At 31.7% G+C, this 19,369-nt stretch overlaps 1 protein-coding gene across 2 annotated transcripts; it reads right to left on the reverse strand.

Moving 5' to 3' along the window:
* Positions 1-6,188: 6,188 nt before the first annotated feature.
* On the reverse strand, positions 6,189-19,369 carry LOC127715332 (uncharacterized). Of its 2 annotated transcripts, none has more exons than XM_052221365.1 (6): positions 19,274-19,369; positions 11,423-11,557; positions 10,542-10,694; positions 9,012-9,096; positions 7,359-7,453; positions 6,189-6,252 (listed from the first exon to the last, which is right to left on the reverse strand). In XM_052221365.1, coding segments are annotated over exons 1-5 (411 nt in total). In that variant the 5' UTR covers positions 19,311-19,369; the 3' UTR covers positions 6,189-6,252; positions 7,359-7,452. The 2 variants fall into 2 exon arrangements, with proteins under 2 accessions (XP_052077325.1, XP_052077324.1); XM_052221364.1 differs by lacking the exon at positions 19,274-19,369 and adding an exon at positions 16,991-17,174.

The following is a 19,369-nucleotide window of genomic DNA, read 5'->3' on the forward strand; positions in this document are numbered from 1 at the left end:
GACGCCGGTATAGCTATACATATGTCTCGCCTGCAGCGTCTTTCGACGCAGGCGAGACAAAAATTAAGCTGGACTAACAGGACGACTTGAACTTGGAAGACTTGGTAGACTGACTTCTTGAATCTGGTCCCCAGTATTCTCTTCTTGCACTCTCTTTCTTGTTCCCGACGTTCTCATCATCCCACGGCCCAGGCCATGACCAAGAACTGATTTACCTCTGCCTCTTCCTTTGGGTGGCATTTCGAAATGAATTGTTATGAAAAAGGCGGGAACACAAGACCATGTGTATCCAGAAGTAGTACAAACACCCCAAAATTACACGTCCCAAACATGCCGCCGGAAAGCACGGATAATCGTCCAAGGTACGACGGGACGCGTCTCAAATACGTTCAAAGGACGTTTTTCCTTCGTAGCGTGCATTTCATCTACGTTAGACAAACGCCAGACATACGCCAACATACGTTACTTGAACGCCCGATAAACGCTTATGTACGCTTCTCGTACGCCCTTAACACGCTTAAAGCTCGTTGTGCACACGATACAGATATGATTGACAAGTTGAATGCGTCCAAAATTACTAGCGTATTGGCAGCGTACATGGTTTTTGACCACGCCCGGCGTACGCCGGTGCTTCACGCTGATGTGTGACGCCGGTATTAATTACGATAACTCTTTAACTCACATAGTAAATAATTTTTAACACTGGTGTATTCATTTTCACACTTACACGCGTTAAACTGTAACACTATTTTTTACATTGCGCATATGGTCCAAATACTCATATCGCCCGGAGCGTCAATTAGAAAGAAACTTATCGACATAAATCTACACACAAGATATCTATTAACATTCAATTTAAAATAAAATCATTATCTCTTTGTCCAGCATTTCCTTATATGTAGCTATATTATTTTAGATATTTTACTCATTATGAGGTAAACAATTCAAGGTTTGCATAAATGAAGTAACAAAAATATTCTACTGTGATATTTAATTTTTGATAAAAATTTGTATCTATATATTTCTCAAATAACGCAAAATTGATAAGTAAAAAATATAAATTTTACACATCACTTTTAACAAGCCGATTCAACAAAGTCAGACATATATTAAGCTTGGAGTGATATCGTCTTTTTTTTTACTTTACTTTACTTTTCTGTGTGCATGCACGATATCACATAAAATGTATCAATGGTATTTCATTCCGTCTATTAATTTTCACAACCTTTTCTTGTACTTCTTCAGGTTTTCTTTCAATATTTTCATTATCTTGTTTCATCAATAATTTCATCATTCTTATAACATCCAAATGTTTTTCTTTCTCTTTCTTGCTTGAATCATCAGGTTGTTCCTTCTCTGTTATAACAATATCATCTTCATGTTTTTCTTGATGCATTTTTTGTTTGTCCGATGGAAGCCGAAAATAGTTTTGTTTAAAACATTCCTGTGTCTTTTGTATATCCTTGACCTTCATATTCCTTTCCTTTCGCCACAGCACAACGTTTCTCTCACAACATTCCTTGTGAAATCTATTGCGGTGTTTCATTGTTGGGGTAATGTCGGTTTTTCTTAGATCTTTAAACTTAATAAGATATTCTCCATTTAATTGAGATATTCGCTTCCGGGATCTTACATTCAAGATCGAATCGCCTACTCTCGTTTCAAGCGGGTCCATTGTTTGAATTCTCGAAATCGTAGAGTAAATGATAATGTTGCAGAAATATATAAGAATAGTTCCTTGGATAGTAAATTTGGTTTATAATTGTTATCCTACATGTGTACAATGGAATTAATAACGAAACACATGCTTGAACCACCAAATAGAATTGCCATTGTTTTTCTTCCTGACAACTTATTAGACGCTTCAAGGCAAAAACTGAACATTGTAAAATATATCAATAGTTATTCGTAATTTTTTTAATTGAGTCAGAATAAAGACCTTCACTAATTACACTTGATAATAATGTTTAAATATATATATGTAGGACTCAAATCTATGGTGGGTTCCAGATCTATGGTAAATTCCTAATCTGTGGTAAATATGATGTCACAAACGCCAAACAAATCATAAATCTGTGGCAGTTTTTTGTTTTCTCCAAATCTATGGCAGATTTTGATATTACGTAATTTTCCGTGGAGAAAAGTAAATCATAATGTCACAATTAAATAACGTCATAAAAACGGTTTTGTAATATAGAAAGAAAAGAAAAGGCCAGTTTTCAAGGACCCTAATCCATAGATTAAATGATGTTTCAGAATTTGAGTTTATGTTTACGAAAATCCCTGCAAATAAGATGATGTAATCATCTCATTCGGATGAAATAAGAATACTAGCGAACAAATCCATAGTCATTCGTAACAGGAAAATCGCTAGTGCAGGCAATTTCACGCAAATGAATATTTTTTGGTGTTTTCGATGTTTATGTTTTGTGTTTGTTTCCGCTTTTTGTTTTCTTGTTCTCGCGTTCCTGGTATTGCCCTCTATCTCAATTGTACGAGTTTTTACTCTACATTTTGGTTTGCTTTTTTCTTTTCTTTCATAATTTTTCGTTTTGCTATTCTTTTTTCTTGTTGTTTTTTTTTTAATCCCAATGGTACTCTTTAATTTTTTTTAACATAACCATTAGTATTTTGTCAGCTATATAACAGCGACTTCCTGTACTATTGTTGCAAATAAGCTTTATTGAGATTTGAAAACTAAAAAAATCTGTCATAGATTTCTAATAACTATTTACATTATTTTCAGCTATTTTTTTTAATAAAGCCACGTGTTTGAAGCAAGTCATTGTTTATTATAGGACTTTGACTTTAATCCTCGTCAGTTAAAAAAAGATTTATTTACGCTCAATACATATATGGTAAAAAGTCAAACTGCTTTTTGCGTTGTCAATGGACTTGTCGGGGCCTTTTATAGCCAACCACACGGTATGGATTTTTCTAGTTGTTGAAGGCCGTACGGTGGCTTTCACTAAAAGCAGATTTTCCGCTATCTTTGGACATTTCAACTTTGAAATTTTTGGTCAGATATGTACTGACTGGTCCTTCATTTGCAGAAAATCTGCCATAGATTTGAAAACTAGACATTCGCCATAGATCAGGAAACTAAAAATTTGCCATAGATTAGGATTCTAAAAAACTGCCATAGATTGGGGATGGCACGACACCATATTTACCATGGATTAGGAATCTGCCATAGATCTGGAACCCAACATAGATTTGAGTCCTACATATATAATCATATAGGAGATAGGAAAAAAGTTTTCGTCAAAATGAATAGTAATGATCTATGTATCAAAACAATACTAGATAGCTGGCTGGGAGTTCGAAAAAGTATAATTGTAGTGAAAAGCAAATATATCATGTAAATACAATATGTTGAGTTTAATTGACTTTTAACTTTAACATTGTTATATTATATAATGCAAATAGATTTTCTATAGACATTATACAAATTATATTATGTACGCGTGCATATACAATTTATTAAGCTGCTAATAACCTGGGCAATGAATTTAACCTGCATTAGATATATTGCAAAAAAAAATGGTCTCGATGAGACATTTTTTGATATTCTGTTAATGACCCTAAGGCTCATATATATATATATATATATATAGACTTGTACCTTTATGACTAATAACTATGGACTCAATTGTGCTTATTAATGCTTTCACTGTTTTATGTTTTATTTCCGATGAACATGGTCATTGTTTAACATATAAGTATTGTATGAATAAATATATATTGTTATAATTTAATTCAAATGATCCTTGTGTAGTCATAGCTTTCAATAACACTGCAAAAAAGTCTCCTATGAGAGACAATATCAAACCATCGGTTAAAAAAGCAAAATTTTACAAAATTCCTGCAGAGAACTTACATCAACTGCCTAATAATTTCTCAACACGAATTTTTTATATCAATATGTATGCAATAGACATCAAAGTAGCACTGGACTAATGATGGTCATATTTATGGCTAATCAGAATAAATAAGTATTGCAGATGTAAGTAAAGTTACAGAGTTAAGTCTACTCTTTTCGAGTCTCTTTTTTTTTGGTAGCTATACACTGTTCTAGTTTCTAACGTTGTAGTAAACTCCTACAGTTGACTATTAAAAATTTCGCACTGGATTATATGTATATATATGCCTCGTCTAAAATTTAGCCCAACAATGTTGGATCTGCAAATTGTTGTTCTTCCCTCAGCGGGATTCGAACTCCTGCATCTGAGACATCGTGGCAACACCGCCTGCACTGTGTTAAGCGCCATAGACCACTCGACCAACTAGGCTGTATAAAAACATAGCTTTTGTTAGTCGAGTAATGCCTTTCCCCATCACCAACTCTATAGAAAGTTTTATATATTACTCTTTTAAATGAGAAGAGAAATATACCAAAGGGACATTCAAACTCGTGTCGAATATAAACTGACAACGCCATGGCAAAAAAAATAAAAGAAAAGGACCAAAAGACAAAAAAAACAGTGCTCTAAACACAACATAGAAAACTAATGACTGAGCTACACGAACCCCACAAAAACCCAGGGGTGATCACAGGTGCTCTGGAAAGGTATGCAGATCCTTCTCCACATGTGGCACCCGTCGTTTTGCTCATGTAAGTACAAAACCGGTTATAGGTATAATTCGGTAATTTACATTTGGGAAAAAGGAGGACGAGATTGAGGTTACGACGATTGAAACATATTCGACGTCATCTGTGAAACAGATATTATATAACACTCAACCAACTCATGGTGTCGACCGTAAAATTTTCGAATGGAGGATTTCAACTTCAATAGTAGGAACTCTTGGTATAATAGCTTCCTTATTAGCACAACTCTTTATCAAGGAACTCATGACAGGAAACGCAAGCCCTGCAATATCGTTTCAACTGGGAGATATGTACTCCATATGCAGGCGCTACTAGAATGTTGAAAAGTATGAAAACGAAATATTTATTTTTTTTACACATTCCTTTTGTTTGTTTATTTCTGGTTGTTTGCTGTCTAATTGTCTCTGGTTTTTGTTGCAAATATTACGTAGTTTTTATTATAATGTATATGTCATGCATTGTTGTATTGTGTTATTTACTTTTCTAACATTCTTCTCAATCTTATATATATGTTAGAAAAGTTAATAACACAATACAACACCTGCATGTCTCAGCAGGATGAGAGCCAACTAGAACATGTAAAGAAAGAACAAATTGCCAATGAGACAACTCTCCACAAGAGACCAAATGACACAGAAATTAACAACTATAGGTCACAGTACGGCCTTAAACAATGAGGAAAGCCCATATCGCATAGTCAGCTATAAAAGGCCCCGAAATAACAAATGTGGCGGGGTTAAAAATGTTAGCGGGCGCCCAACCCTCCCCTAACCTGGGACAGTGGTGTAACAGTACAACATATGAACAAACTATAACAATCAGTTAAAAAGGGCTTAACTCATCAGATAGATACAAAGCAAAAACAAGTAACAAAAAAATATAGTCTAGATATATACCTAAGGGGAAGGTTTGTGCACACATAAAAAATAAGAGTGCACACGATCACTGACCCATGAATTTAGGTCAAGGTCAGGTAAATCCTGTCTGACGAACAAGGATCCTATATATCAAATACAACATGTTAAGATATCTTATTACTTATAATAGATGAGAAAATCACGTGATTGCAGTTTTTAAGCAGTTTGTTGGTGTTTAATGCCACTTTCAGCACTCTTGGCTATATCATGGCGGCCAGGTTATACTGGTGGAGGAGGTCAAAGAGCCCGGTGAGAACTATTGACTCTATGCACGAAAAATGTCAATCCTTATCGATTAAGATTGGAGTCAAGCGAACCTTGCAACATGCGGCATTAGAACTCACAACCTCAGTGTTGACAGGCTAGTGATTATTGTAGATGAACTACTCAGGCCACTCGGCCACTGATTGAATCTAAATAAGATATGACATCTTGGAAACAAAAAAATGCAAAGAAGGACATAGCAATGAACAAACAATAAACGGCATTTATGACAATTACGAAATTAACCGTTTTGTATTTGTGCGTTTTGGGTTTATATTATCCATGTGGTTTCCAAACTTTTTTGGTATCGAAAGTTATCCGGGAAACATGTGTCATATTCACTATAATCAATATCATACTATTTTTATTATTTTATTATAACTGTAGATGTTTTCACAAAATGTTGTCTTCTGTCTTCTGTCGGCTTCAAGATTCCGTTTCTATGCGTCAGAGCCCCGACTGAAATGATAAGACTGTGTTCGTTAAAATCTATAATAACATTTACGGTACACATTTTACTTACATTATGCTAATTTCGGCGAGTCCAATATTTGTAAATTCAAAACTTTTTAAAAACTTGAAGAGCTGGCAAAACAAAAAAAGGCCCAAAAGTATATAAGTTTCCGTGAATATGAATTTACAAATCTAAAGTATAAGTTTTCATTTTAAAAACTAACACAGAAAATCAGGCATTTTGTAAGTTCGATATTATTTGAATATTATCATGCATAGTTGTCTAAGAAAATTATTTTTATTTGCACATACTGTAGGAAAATTCATTTCATCAAGTCATTTTCGTAATGACTATTTATATAAATGTAGTTTAACTATGCACACAATTTTCAAATTCAAGGTATACTCAAAAATTGATACCAAATAAAGAAAATTGCGAAATTTGTAAAATATAGAAAGAAAACTCCACAGTTTTATTCAGTGGTATTCGTCAAATGTGAATGCTGTTTATTTTCAGAAATTATTGTTTTGTTGTATGCAGATGACACTGTAATTTTTGTTGATACTTATGACTGAATTCAAAATGCTCTCAAAGTTTTGAAACATATTGTACTATGTAGAAACTTGAAGTGAATATTGATAAAAGTGATGCATTTTAGCAAAAGAAAAGCAATAAAAGATTTCGATCTTAAACTTAATGATACATCTCTTGAAATTGTAAATTATAATGGGTCATTTGGTTGTGCAAAGAAAAAACTTGTTGAACAGTCGCAAAAACACTTTTTGCTGTATATACCAAGATCAGAAATTTACATTTACCCGTTGATCTACAACTAAAACTATTTGATTATCTTATAGAAACTATATTTTATTGTATGGATCAGAAATATGGAGATTTGAAAACAATGATATAATTGAAATAGTTCAGCTACAATTTTGCAAGATAATTTTAAATGTGAGATCAAGTACTCCAAACTTTGTGATATATGGAGAATGAGGAAGGTTCCAACTATAAATCAAAGTAACATTGAGAATGTTCTCGTGTTTGCAGTAGAATGGCTATTATCACCGAACTTCGGAAGAAATTTATTCCTAAATAATATATAACATACCCGTCTCTGCTGAAAATGCAAAAGATGCTGTCATTATGTCACTGTCAGTTATTGTATTATTTATCGTTATTTATCAAGAAAATATCTACTCTCATCTAAAAAGAAACATGTACCTTATAAGTTTTGTAATCTTTAGATAGTACTAGAACACACCCACGACATCGCAGGTCCGTGACTGAATTAAAGTACCAATGCCTTAATTTTAGCCTGAATTTTAAGTATTCGTATTGTCATCTGATAAAGTCATGCTGATTGTAAGATGCACATTAGTCTCTGCTTTCAAAATCTTTCTGTTTGAACCCGTCCTGATTTTTTTACTACAATAAACTTACTATAAACTAAATATATTTTTTTAACTAATTAACCAAAAATTAATAATGATATTGAGGTGGAAGAAAACAACTTGTTGAATAGTGCACTAAAGTGTAATATAGATATAAAGCAACTACTGAAAGAATTCTGGGTTTTCCTGATAGAGGAGGGATTTACAGAAGGTAGCAGGTAACTAAAACCGGAAACTACATGTGACATATACTATTTGTATTGTAACGGTATCGGATTTGACCCGGAACTTGTTGTATGCGGAAAACAAAATGGTCTGGAATGGAATGGTGTAATTTTTATACAACACAATTGTCCTATATAAGTCATATATAAAATTAAATTTTTGTATTCGTCGTTTTTACGTCATGCCGGCTAAAAAATTGGACCTCGTTATTTTAGTAGTATACGGATGCCTTTGCTGTTAGTTTTCTATCTATTCTGTCATTTATTGTGTTTGATTTGTAATTTGTCCTCATATAACACATATGGTGTGCCTGATTGTAAATAAAGAATTGAATTTAATTTAAACGGATTGCCTTGAAATTCCGGTTTCATTTAAATGTAAGAGCAATAACTGTAATTTTCAAATCAATACGATATTTTGACCGAAATACCCGATTCACACATTGATTAAAGGAGATATGCAATATACATCGATGAGAGAAACATCAATTGGTAAATATAAAATGTCTTCAACAGGTGTCTATGAAATATGTCAAATTTTAAATAACAACGACTATGAAACAAATATTAATTATGTTAACTGATTTTGAATAAATTTTATATTCCCAACACAACAACATGAAGCCGGGTAAAGGACAAGAGACAACTGCTAATGATGTAGGTTTTGCTCATTGTTGAAGGCCGTACGGTGAAATATAGTCGTTAATGTCTTTGTCATTTGGTCTCTTGTGGAGAGTTGTCTCATTGGCAATCATACCACACCTTCTTTTTTTATATGACAGGCACATGAATAAGATGTTTTCAAAACACCTTGATTTGGGAGCCAATTTTCGTCTCGTTTTCTGAACAGGAACAGGAACTGCTCACATGTCTGAATACACGCCATTTTTTTTTCTGATCGGGTTCGTGCCTTTTATCTTACATTTTTATCTACTGTTGAATTGACTGTACACTATATATCATTATTCTATTCAGACCTCCCATTAAGTCTCTTATCTATCGATCATATACATGTGTTTACTCATCTTGAGCATACTTTTGACTCATTCTAACTGTTACCAGAGTGATACAGTTTGGATTTAATTTGTGAAACAGGTCATCTGTGCACAAAAATTCATATCATTTGGTAAGTTAACTTAAACTTACCAACATATAAATCCACAGCACTCTCCTTCCACTGTATCAGTTGGCAAACATTCGGCCACACAAACTTTTGGACAATTTATCACACCTGTAAAATAACTAAATTGGTTTACAGTTCAAATAATCAAAACATTACAATCAATATTTTTTTCAGTACAACTTATTTTTATTACTATTTGTCTTTTTATTTTTCATCTAGTATTACGTCTAACGTTCTTTGAATAAAGGTTTTTGATTTTCCTTTCATGTATTTTCATTTTAAATTATTTTCTGTAAACAAAGGGATTTATAATCGGCTTATTTATTTCCAACTTTGTTTTCAAAACGTCCTACCGTAACCCCAAATAAAAAAGGATAGGTCATATTATTCTCAGTTTCCTGATTCGAGGGAAGCAACTATCATAATTATCCTTTATTTTCAAACAATTATTACCGTTCTATGACTGATGATCACTTGAATGTTTGGCACTTATGGCATAAACGAAAGTAGAATTGTGATGCACATTTAGTCTGCTGAACATATAAATATATCTGATTTGTAAAAATATATATATACTGTTAATAGTAATCTTTTTGCGCTAAAACCTTTCGATGACTTCCCAATTTAGAAGAATTTCAATTGTGTTCAGAATTTTTAAATTCTTAGACACTGGAGGGTGGGTGGGGATGGGGGGGGGGGGGTAACTTCCTATTATTTGGTATACGGAGATGTGCTTAAAATATGGGTCATCATTTTGCGAGATTTTATATAAAAATGACCCTCCTTTTTAATGACATCCTATATTAAAATGCATTTACGTTTGATAACTGTATATGGATTTGGGGTATGATCTACGTAGCATATATAAATATGCTATTGAGAATCTTACATTGTTAATTGTCAATTATTATACTAAATTAAATCAATTCATTTGAAAGTTCACCTTTCAAATAAGTTCCCAAATGAACCCCGGGAATAATGAGTGATGATATAGATTTAGTGCTTATATATGCATGGGTCTTATTTTAAATATTGTATATAAGTATAGGTAATTCTTTCTTAAATATCTATATAACAATAAATACTGAATTTCAGTGAATGTTATATTAAAATGGTTACGTTTTTATGAGGCAAAAATGGCACACCCCTACCAATAAAATATCGAAGTTAAAAAATCTTGTCGTTCATTTGTTTGTTTATTGACTTCTTTGTCTGTTGAATTAGAGGAAATTTCTTTTTATTAATGAGAGGTTCAATCAGTACATCAATGAAGTTGGAATCATTCAAGACTTTCTAGTCTGTGGGAGTTTATATTAATTACGCCCAGAGAGATATATTTTTTAAAGATTTTTCGGTTTATTGCTTGTAATTTTGTTTAAAGATTTTCTGATTTGCAAACAATCGTATGTTTAGTTTTTTGTTTTGGGTACACGTTTTTGGTCAATAATTAATATTTTGGATTTGATGATATATGATTATTTAGAAAAATTGTACTTAAGTATATATGTCCCTCCGAACATATTTTTATGATCTGTGATAACTAAATCACTTACATTGTTGTGTGGTAGTCTGTGTTGTGGAAGAAGGTGTGGTAGACTGTGCTGTAGGTGTACAACAAAACCTGTTGCCACAACAGTCGTTTGTATCTTGCATTCCATCACAGGTTTCATCTTCACTCATACATGTAGAACCACCAGGACATGTGTCTAGGGATAGCATGATGAGCGATTAATAGATTTCTCACAATAGAGACTTCTTTGTATATAGTTAGGAAAAAGTTAATAAATCTAAATTCATATTTCGAAGAAACAGAGATACTAACATGGCACAAACGTTGTTGGTTGTTGTCTTTTATATTAATTTTTTTTTTTTCATTTATTGTTGCTTTTATTCATTTTGTTTGTTCTCTGATGGAACATTGCCTCATTGGCAATCAGTTAATATTCTTATTTTTGTGAACAATGCAAACACCTCCAATGCCGCGTTCGTCACCAACTGTTCCCTGGTAATCATATCTACCTCTATATATATATAGTGGCATTATGTTACGATCGGTCCAGGGGTCATTATCGATGACGAGCGATATAAAATTGAGATTTGTAAATATTTCCTGTCAAAACTTAATTTATTACAAAACTTCATCAGTACATAACAAACCTTATAAATTGAGGAATGTAAACGTAAATAAAAACGAATAACAAATATCACCTTGTTTAAAATTTAGTCATAAAACATATCGCCCGTGATTTTGACAGCAGCTGATTTCTTTTCTCTTTCCTGGTATTAATGTTATATTATATTTTGTGTATTTTTACAGTCCATGGTCTATCGTCTCACATATTTATTCATGACATTCACAAATAAATACCGATAAAATATGTCGGTCGGTATGACATCCTACGATGATGATTTTTGAAAACAGTTAGTAACTTACCAGTACATTTGCAGCATGCTTTACCACATCTACACCTTACAGGCAGTTTCTCTACATGCCCTCCTAACGAGCTGCATGTATTAGAGTATGAACAATATCCACCCAAAACACCGGTACATGCAAAGTTCGTCTCACCTGTAATTTAAAAACAAATTAGTGTACATATGAACATAAGCACAATCTGGAAACGTCTATACTTCTATGCGTTTGATACTTTTATTTTACCTTAATGACTCAAGCTATATAAATTCTTGAAAGCTCTCAGAATATAAAATGTTTATTTTTATTTAAGATCGCAACATTGTAATCAATAATACATTATTATGGAAAAAAGAGAAAAAAAACTATATGAAAACAGAGTAAAATTTAAATTTACATCACTGTGCTAGATTTTATCGACTTTTAAAATCTTAGAAAACTATTTAAAAAAAATATGACAACCAATTATTTAAAAAAAAAAGGGTTGTGTTAATATTTTACAGTTAATCTTTAAAAAATACTCCTTTTAGCAATATTTCAATTAAGAACTGAAACAGCTAGGTGAATTTCAGGTAAATATCAAGATGCCAGTCCTTAAGAGGACCCCATAATCCCTAATGTTGTTTTAGTCTAATTATCAAATGTTGGATGAATGAATGATCTTTATTCTCATAAACCAAATACATAGTTACAGAGAAGATATTACAATAATAACAAATATTAAATATAGCATGTGTGAAATACAAATTAATATGATAAATATTTACACAAAAGATAAATAAACATATAGTTGTTTTCAACCAGGAGGATAGACTTTCACAGAGATAGATTTAATAAATCTACAAAGTTTCTCAAGCTCAACAATATTTTGGGTTGAACATACTTGTTTGAATTTAATAACATTTATATTTTTATTACAATATTGTGGTAAGTATTTGCTTCTTTCATCTTTCAAAAAATTACATGACATGATATAATGGTATTCATCACCAATGTCAGCTGAGTCGCAAAGGTGACACAATCTTTTAGATCTTGGAATGTTGCGCCACCTTCCCGTCTCAACGGGCAAACGGTTATTCCCACATCTAAATTTACATAAGGTTATTAATAAATTAAATGGTAGTACTGATAAATAGTGCTCAAATTTAAAAACATTTTTGTACAACCTATAACACAGCCCCTTGGGCGAATTGTTCATTTCTGTTGACCATTCTTGAATGAACTGATCTCTTAATCTTTGCTGAACACTTAATTTGACCCAACGTTTCTGAAATAAGTTGTGACTTTGCCATATATTCGACATTCCACAGAAATTAAAAATTTTCTTTATATATGATACCCATTTACAATCATAACCATAGTTATTGAGATTTACATATAACAGCTTGTATAATAAACATGATATTTTGCTCTCTTTTCCTTCTTGTAAGCGACACCAGAAACTAATCATACGTGACTTGACGGTAACTGAAATAGGGTATCTTCCCAATTCCCCATAGATCATAAAATTGGGGGTTGAATTTTTTAACCGTAATATATGCTTGCAAAAACGCAAATGAACTCTCTCAAGAATATCTAAATTTTCGAATCCCCATATCTCACACCCATATGTTAGTATAGGAACAATAGCCTTATCAAACATATCTAGTTGGCACTCGATCGACAAGTTATTTAATCTGGATTTTTTTATTACAGCATACATTGCTTTAATCGCCTGGTCACGTAGATATTTTCTGGTGGAAAGAAATGAGCCACTTCTAGAAAATATGATACCAAGATATTTATAGCTACTTACTATCTCAATTTCATTTCCATCTATATTAAATATCAAGTTTCGGGGTATTCTACCTTTTGAAAATATCATAATTTTCGTTTTATTTATATTAATTTTCAATTTCCATTGTTTACAATACTCTGAAAACTTATCTAACATACTTTGTAAATCATGGCTAGATTCAGCAAGTAGTATTGTATCATCTGCATACAATAACAGAAAAATTTTAAAATATACAAAAAGTTCGTTTTCAATATCTTGTGTGACAGACTGAATTCCTTCATATTAGAATTTTCGAAAAATTCTTGTAAATCATTTAGATACAAGGAAAAAAGCAAAGGAGAAAGGTTTTCTCCTTGTCTAACTCCTGTTTCACAAGCAAAGATATCAGAAACTTCTGAATTATGAACAATTCTAGATTTGACATCATCATACATGTTTTTAATAATTCTTAAAAATTTTCCGTTCACATGGTTTAATATCAGTTTAAAAAATAATGAATTTCGATGAATAAAATCAAAAGCTTTTTCGAAGTCGACAAATACACAAAATAATTTCTTCTTTTTCACCCGTAATAATTCAAATAAAGCATATAATGAAAAAATGTGATCCGTTGTGGAATAACCTTGCCGGAAACCTGCTTGGTTTTCATTTAAGATATTATAATTTTCAATAAAATCACCAAGTCTGTCGTTAAGAATTGACGTGAAAACTTTCCCTAGACAAGACAAAAGTGTAATCGGTCTATAATTTTTTGAGTCTAATTTACTCCCCTTGTTTTTGAAAATAGGTATTACATTTCCAATAAGCCAAGCCTCAGGCAAGATTCCCGTATCAAATACAATATTAAATAAATGTACATAAATATCAACCATACAATCAAGAGAAGAAGCAATATATTCATTAATAACTTGGTCTTCACCCGGTGATTTATTATTTTTAGCCCTTTTCACAGCTTTCAAAATTTCATCCCGGGTTATTGGACAATTCAAATTTTCATTTACCGTATCAGAATTTATATCGTTTTCTATCAAAAACTCATTTTCGTACTTATTTTTGTTTAAGTCCTTGAAAAAATCAAATAAGTTTTGCAGTGAAATATTGCTTTTCTCTCTTTTTCTACCTCTATTGAACAATTTCCAAAATTCTTTTGGATTTTTTGTTTTTAATTCCTTTATCTTTTTACTCATTTCAGTATTATAGTTCTTAATATTAACATCCATAACTTTTTATAATGTAATTCACTTTGTCTGAGTCTTACTTTAAAAATGTTCGACCCATAATGTTTGTATAATCTCTGAGATTTTCTAAATTCTCGTTGCGCCTTTTAACAATCTTTATTGTACCAGTCTTTATTAAACTGGTTCTTTGAGGACTTAAACATGGTTTTATTAAATGTTGAAGTTCCGAATGTTGCCTTAGCAGATTCGGTTAAAGTATCACAAATATCAGTAACAATGTTATTCACATCATATTTAGTAACATTATTTACATCATTTACATATGCAGACAATCTATTACACATATCATCAACTTTATTTCTATCTATATTGTTCTTATACTCATTACATTTTTCATTTTTCCATTTATTAACTTTTTCATCACCACAACAAAATGTTTTTGTTAACAATTTGTCTTTTGTTTCATCATTTGTATACAATTGTAGAGACAAAGGAGAATGTACATCTGAAAAAAGTTTACAAAAATTTAACACTTCAAGTTTACAGATTTTGTATAAAAATTGAGTAGAACTCAACACATAGTCAATAACGCTAGAATTTCTACTAGTTGGACTACCTGTTCTGTTTTCTTCCATTCTACCGTTAAGAATAAACATTCTGTTATTTTTACAAAAATCAATACATTTTCTTCCATACCCATTTACTACAGTATCTATACTATTTCGAAACCTTGGTATACCAAGTTCATCTAAAACACCAACATCACTAAATTCATTATAATCTGTGAAATTATTTTCAAAAGAATACTCTTGATCAATGTTATAAAAATCGGACAAATTTCCCGTGCCACTATTATAATCGCCAAGCATAATAATATAGTTTGTTTTACTACAAAAATTTTGCAATTCAAATTCAATTTCAGTAAATGCATCTTCTGATGTATATGAGGTATTTACCGGTGGGATATATATAATTCCAAAAAGAGCATCTTTTGGCAAATCTAAAACGTTTTTGTCTATACTAAACCAAAGTACAAATTGACAGTCTGACTGAATATATTTAATATATTTGTCTAAATATTTTTTAAAACCTAAAGCAATACCACCTGATTTGTGATTTACTAGCTTCTTTCTATTTTTATAGTGAAAAATAAAATTATCACAATCTATTTCGTCTACATCATCTAGTTTTGTTTCTGTTAAACAAACAATGTCATGTTTATCTAATAATGACTTAAATTCCGGATACAAAAGTTTCGTTTTAATACCAAATACATTTAATGAAAGGATTTCAATAGTTTTATTATTAACATCAATATCTTTATTTACAGGTAATGAATATGGGTGAAGGTCACTAGTTTGAATACATTGGTCATTTTTAACGGTATTGTTTAACCCTCCATGGTCTACCTAGTGCTGGCCTTTACGAGGTCCTCCACGGGATCGTAAATATTTCGGCTGGTTGAATTCTTTTGGTCGAGCACCTTGTTCGTTTTGTTGATGGCGTGAACGTGTCTGTCTATCGTCTGTATCCAGTACGTGTGTGTTGTCTTTCGGTAAAAACTCATTCCCGTCAATGAATAGGCGGTCTCTCTTGAAGAAAGCTTTTTTCCTTTGTCGACGTGCCTCTTGAAAGTGGGGCCACAGAGCCTTCCTTCGGTCGTTTATCTCCTTTGGGAACTGTTCGTTTATGCCGTATTTCGTACCTTTACGTTCACTAGCGGCTTTCCGTACTAGTTCTCGCTGTTTGAAATTCACAAATCTACACACTATATATATATATAGGTTTAGTAATGAACTTAGTTGACCCGTCAGGATTTTTTTCGGTGTACTCTTGTCCAAAACGATGAGCCCTATGGAACTCCGGTAAGGTTGTCATTTTCAATTCAGTTGTCATAAAATTTTGAATAATTTTTTCAGTGTCATCTGACTGTTCAATTTTTTCGTACATTGGGATACCTGTAAAAACCAAATTTTCCCGCATCGACCTAGTTTGTAAATCTAATTGTTTTTCGTTGAGGTCTTCGAGATCCTTTTGCATTCTAGCAATAGTTTCGATTGCTTCTTTGTTTTCGGAGCGAATCTCAGTCAGGTTTTTTTTTAACTTCTCGGACATCCTTTTTGTTACTTTCAAATTCTGTATTTATAAAGTTCAAACCTTTTTCAACCTCGTCGACTCGTTTATTGATACTCTCGACACTTTTGACCATACTGGTTACTGATTTATCAAATTTATTAAGTTTTTCAGCTAGTTTGTCAATGTTTGATAGTTTCTCACATATCATGTCTATTTTTTGGGTTAAATGATCAAGTTTCCCTCCATTATCTACAACAGTTGGATTCATAGTCGAGTGCATTATTGGCTGCATGTGAGTATTTTGTGGGGTTCCAGGATAGAAACCTAAGGTTGATGATGTTGGCGAGGCTTATAAGAAATTTGGATTCTGCATGTTAGGGAATTGCTGATATTGTCTATTATGTTCGATCATTGGAGATTCATAAACAGGAATATTTGGTATCGACATGTTTAAAACAGGTTTAATTGGTTTGTCAGTAGATTTAAGATTATTACTTTTGTTTACACTATTACTATCAGTGTGAGTACTATTCGATTGTCGTTTATTTGGTTTCTCACCACTTGTGTTTTGTCTGTTTGATTTCTTCCTCTTTGGTTTATCACTTTTCTTGGGACTCATATAGAATGTCTATTAAATTTCCACCAGAATGAACTTAAAAGTTTTATCAAAACCACATATAAACACATCATAATCCATTTTGAAATTCAAAATTTGAAGAGCGAAAAAATATTCGACATTTTATTTCACACATGCGCATATCTCTGGAGAAACGTGACTAAACCATTCGATCATTCGCGGTCATTAGCAATCCATACTGTTATAATACTTAATACCCCCAAAATATCTTAAATAAGTAAAAATTATATTCTTGTAGAATACATTTCTATTTTGATTTAACAATACTCAGTAAAAAGGTGTTTAATCAAAATAACGTTTTTATTTGAACAGGTCCATTTTTTACTTTTATTCGAAATTTCATAAATAAAAGTTAGAGTTTAGTTCATTTTAGTTTTATAAACAATAAACGTTTGCTAGAAAACTATTCTAAGAAAATAAAATTAATCAAATCGAAGATACGAAAGAAAAAATGTCTTTTTATCAACAATACTTTGATCCAACGTCTATTCATGGCTTCATTATATTATCCCGTTTTGAAATGGGTGAGGGAAAACCTTATAACCCCTCTCAACAAATGAAATATTTATATTTGTATGCGCAAATATCCAAATTAAAGATATAAAAAAGGTAACAGAGTTGGTCCTTTAATCTAATAATTATCAACTTAAAAGTGGTTCCGTCATTCGTGATTGGTTTCAAACAATGCCATATCTATGTCACAGATGACCACGGATATACTCCAACTGTTGTAGCTTCAACCCACCCTCTTTTCCTATATTTTGACATCACCAAAATGAGGCAACACCGAACGCGTACTTGCCATAAGCATCAAGACGAATGTCACGTGGTGAACAGATTTACTAGCCTTTCCGGAGCACCTGAGATCATCCCTCAGTTTTGGCGGTTTCGTGTAGCTCAGAGTTAACTATTTATATGTGGTGTTTTGTAAACTGTTATTTGTCTGTTCATCGAGTTAACTATTTATATGTAGTGTTTTGTAAACTGTTATTCGTCTGTTCATCGAGTTAACTATTTATATGTAGTGTTTTGTAAACTGTTATTTGTCTGTTCATCGAGTTAACTATTTATATGTAGTGTTTTGTAAACTGTTATTTGTCTGTTCATCGATTATCATTTGAAGATATTTCTTCATCTGATGTTTTTAAATTTTCCCTAAAGCTTTCGAATTTTTATGTCTCTTTTTCAAATATGGATTAATTTTTGTTTATAAAATGACAAATTACAGATTTATATTCGATTATAAACTAAAACATTTAAATAAAAAGGAAGGTGGACGGGCTTATTTCAATATATTTGTTTTACTCACAGGGTCAAAACTGAAAGTGGTTGATTTGTATTTTGAATATAAAAAAAAAATGAATGAAGGAAGAGAAGTTACTTAGGAGGAATCAAAAAATATAAGTTGAATATAAAAAAATAAACGGAGAAAGAGGAGATACTGAGGGGAAATCATAAAGTATAAGTTGAATATATAAAATGAATGAAGGAAGAGGAGATACTAAGGGGGAAATCAGAAAGTATAAGTTGAAAATAAAAATAAAACGACGAAAAGATTAACAATAATTAAAAAAACACTACACCAAAAAAACCGAAAATGAACAATACAAACCCCCAAAATACTAAATGATAAACAATCAACGTGTAAGACTGAAACTATTTACGGATATCACTAACCTTCCAAATGTAATTCAGTGTCAAACAATATTTTAAAGAAAAGTTGATGCTGCAATGTTTTTGTGTTTTTGCATCGTGAATCTGAATGAATTAATAGGTATCTGAAAGACAAGTCAAAGCTTTCCTTCCGCATAGTTTGTTCCGATATAATTATTTTTTTTTGTTAATAATCTCGTTCTTATTAACTTTTTTTAAATACATAATATCACTCACAGTTTGCAAAATTGATTTGTACAGATCAAATGAAACATCTCTTAACAATAAAAAAAAAGAAGACCAAAGTCGTGCAAGTTTTAAACATTTGAAATATACGTTGTACATATGTAAAACATTTTTCTTTTAATTATTGTATTCTATGATCTAATTCAAAAGTCATGCCATACACTACAGAAACTTACTGTGGTAGCTGTATTTATATGTATTTTCCAGGTTACTCACTAATGAACATCGCAACCTCTGTGTACATTGTCATACATTTGTAAGATTCATTTAAACTTATAAAAAAGTCATTGGAAATAACCACTTACCTTTAGTTATGAAGAAAGCCACAATCATCACAAGCATAGTTATTGTAGTTAAAGTATTCCCATATTATTTATCTGAGCGGTATCTGAATAGAATGA

This window comes from Mytilus californianus, unplaced genomic scaffold, assembly GCF_021869535.1.
Source record: "Mytilus californianus isolate M0D057914Y unplaced genomic scaffold, xbMytCali1.0.p SCAF_9, whole genome shotgun sequence".
In the NCBI taxonomy this organism is placed as follows: domain Eukaryota; kingdom Metazoa; phylum Mollusca; class Bivalvia; order Mytilida; family Mytilidae; genus Mytilus; species Mytilus californianus.

Excerpts from the sequence above, each read along its gene's own strand:
- LOC127715332 (XM_052221364.1), bottom strand. The coding sequence starts at position 17,051 with ATGAGTCCCAAGAAAAGTGATAAACCAAAGAGGAAGAAATCAAACAGA. Across the intron at positions 10,695-11,422 it reads AGCATGCTGCAAATGTACTG|ACACATGTCCTGGTGGTTCT; the intron begins GTAAGTTACTAA and ends TGCTATCCCTAG. Across the intron at positions 9,097-10,541 it reads ACAGACTACCACACAACAAT|GTGTGATAAATTGTCCAAAA; the intron begins GTAAGTGATTTA and ends GTTATTTTACAG.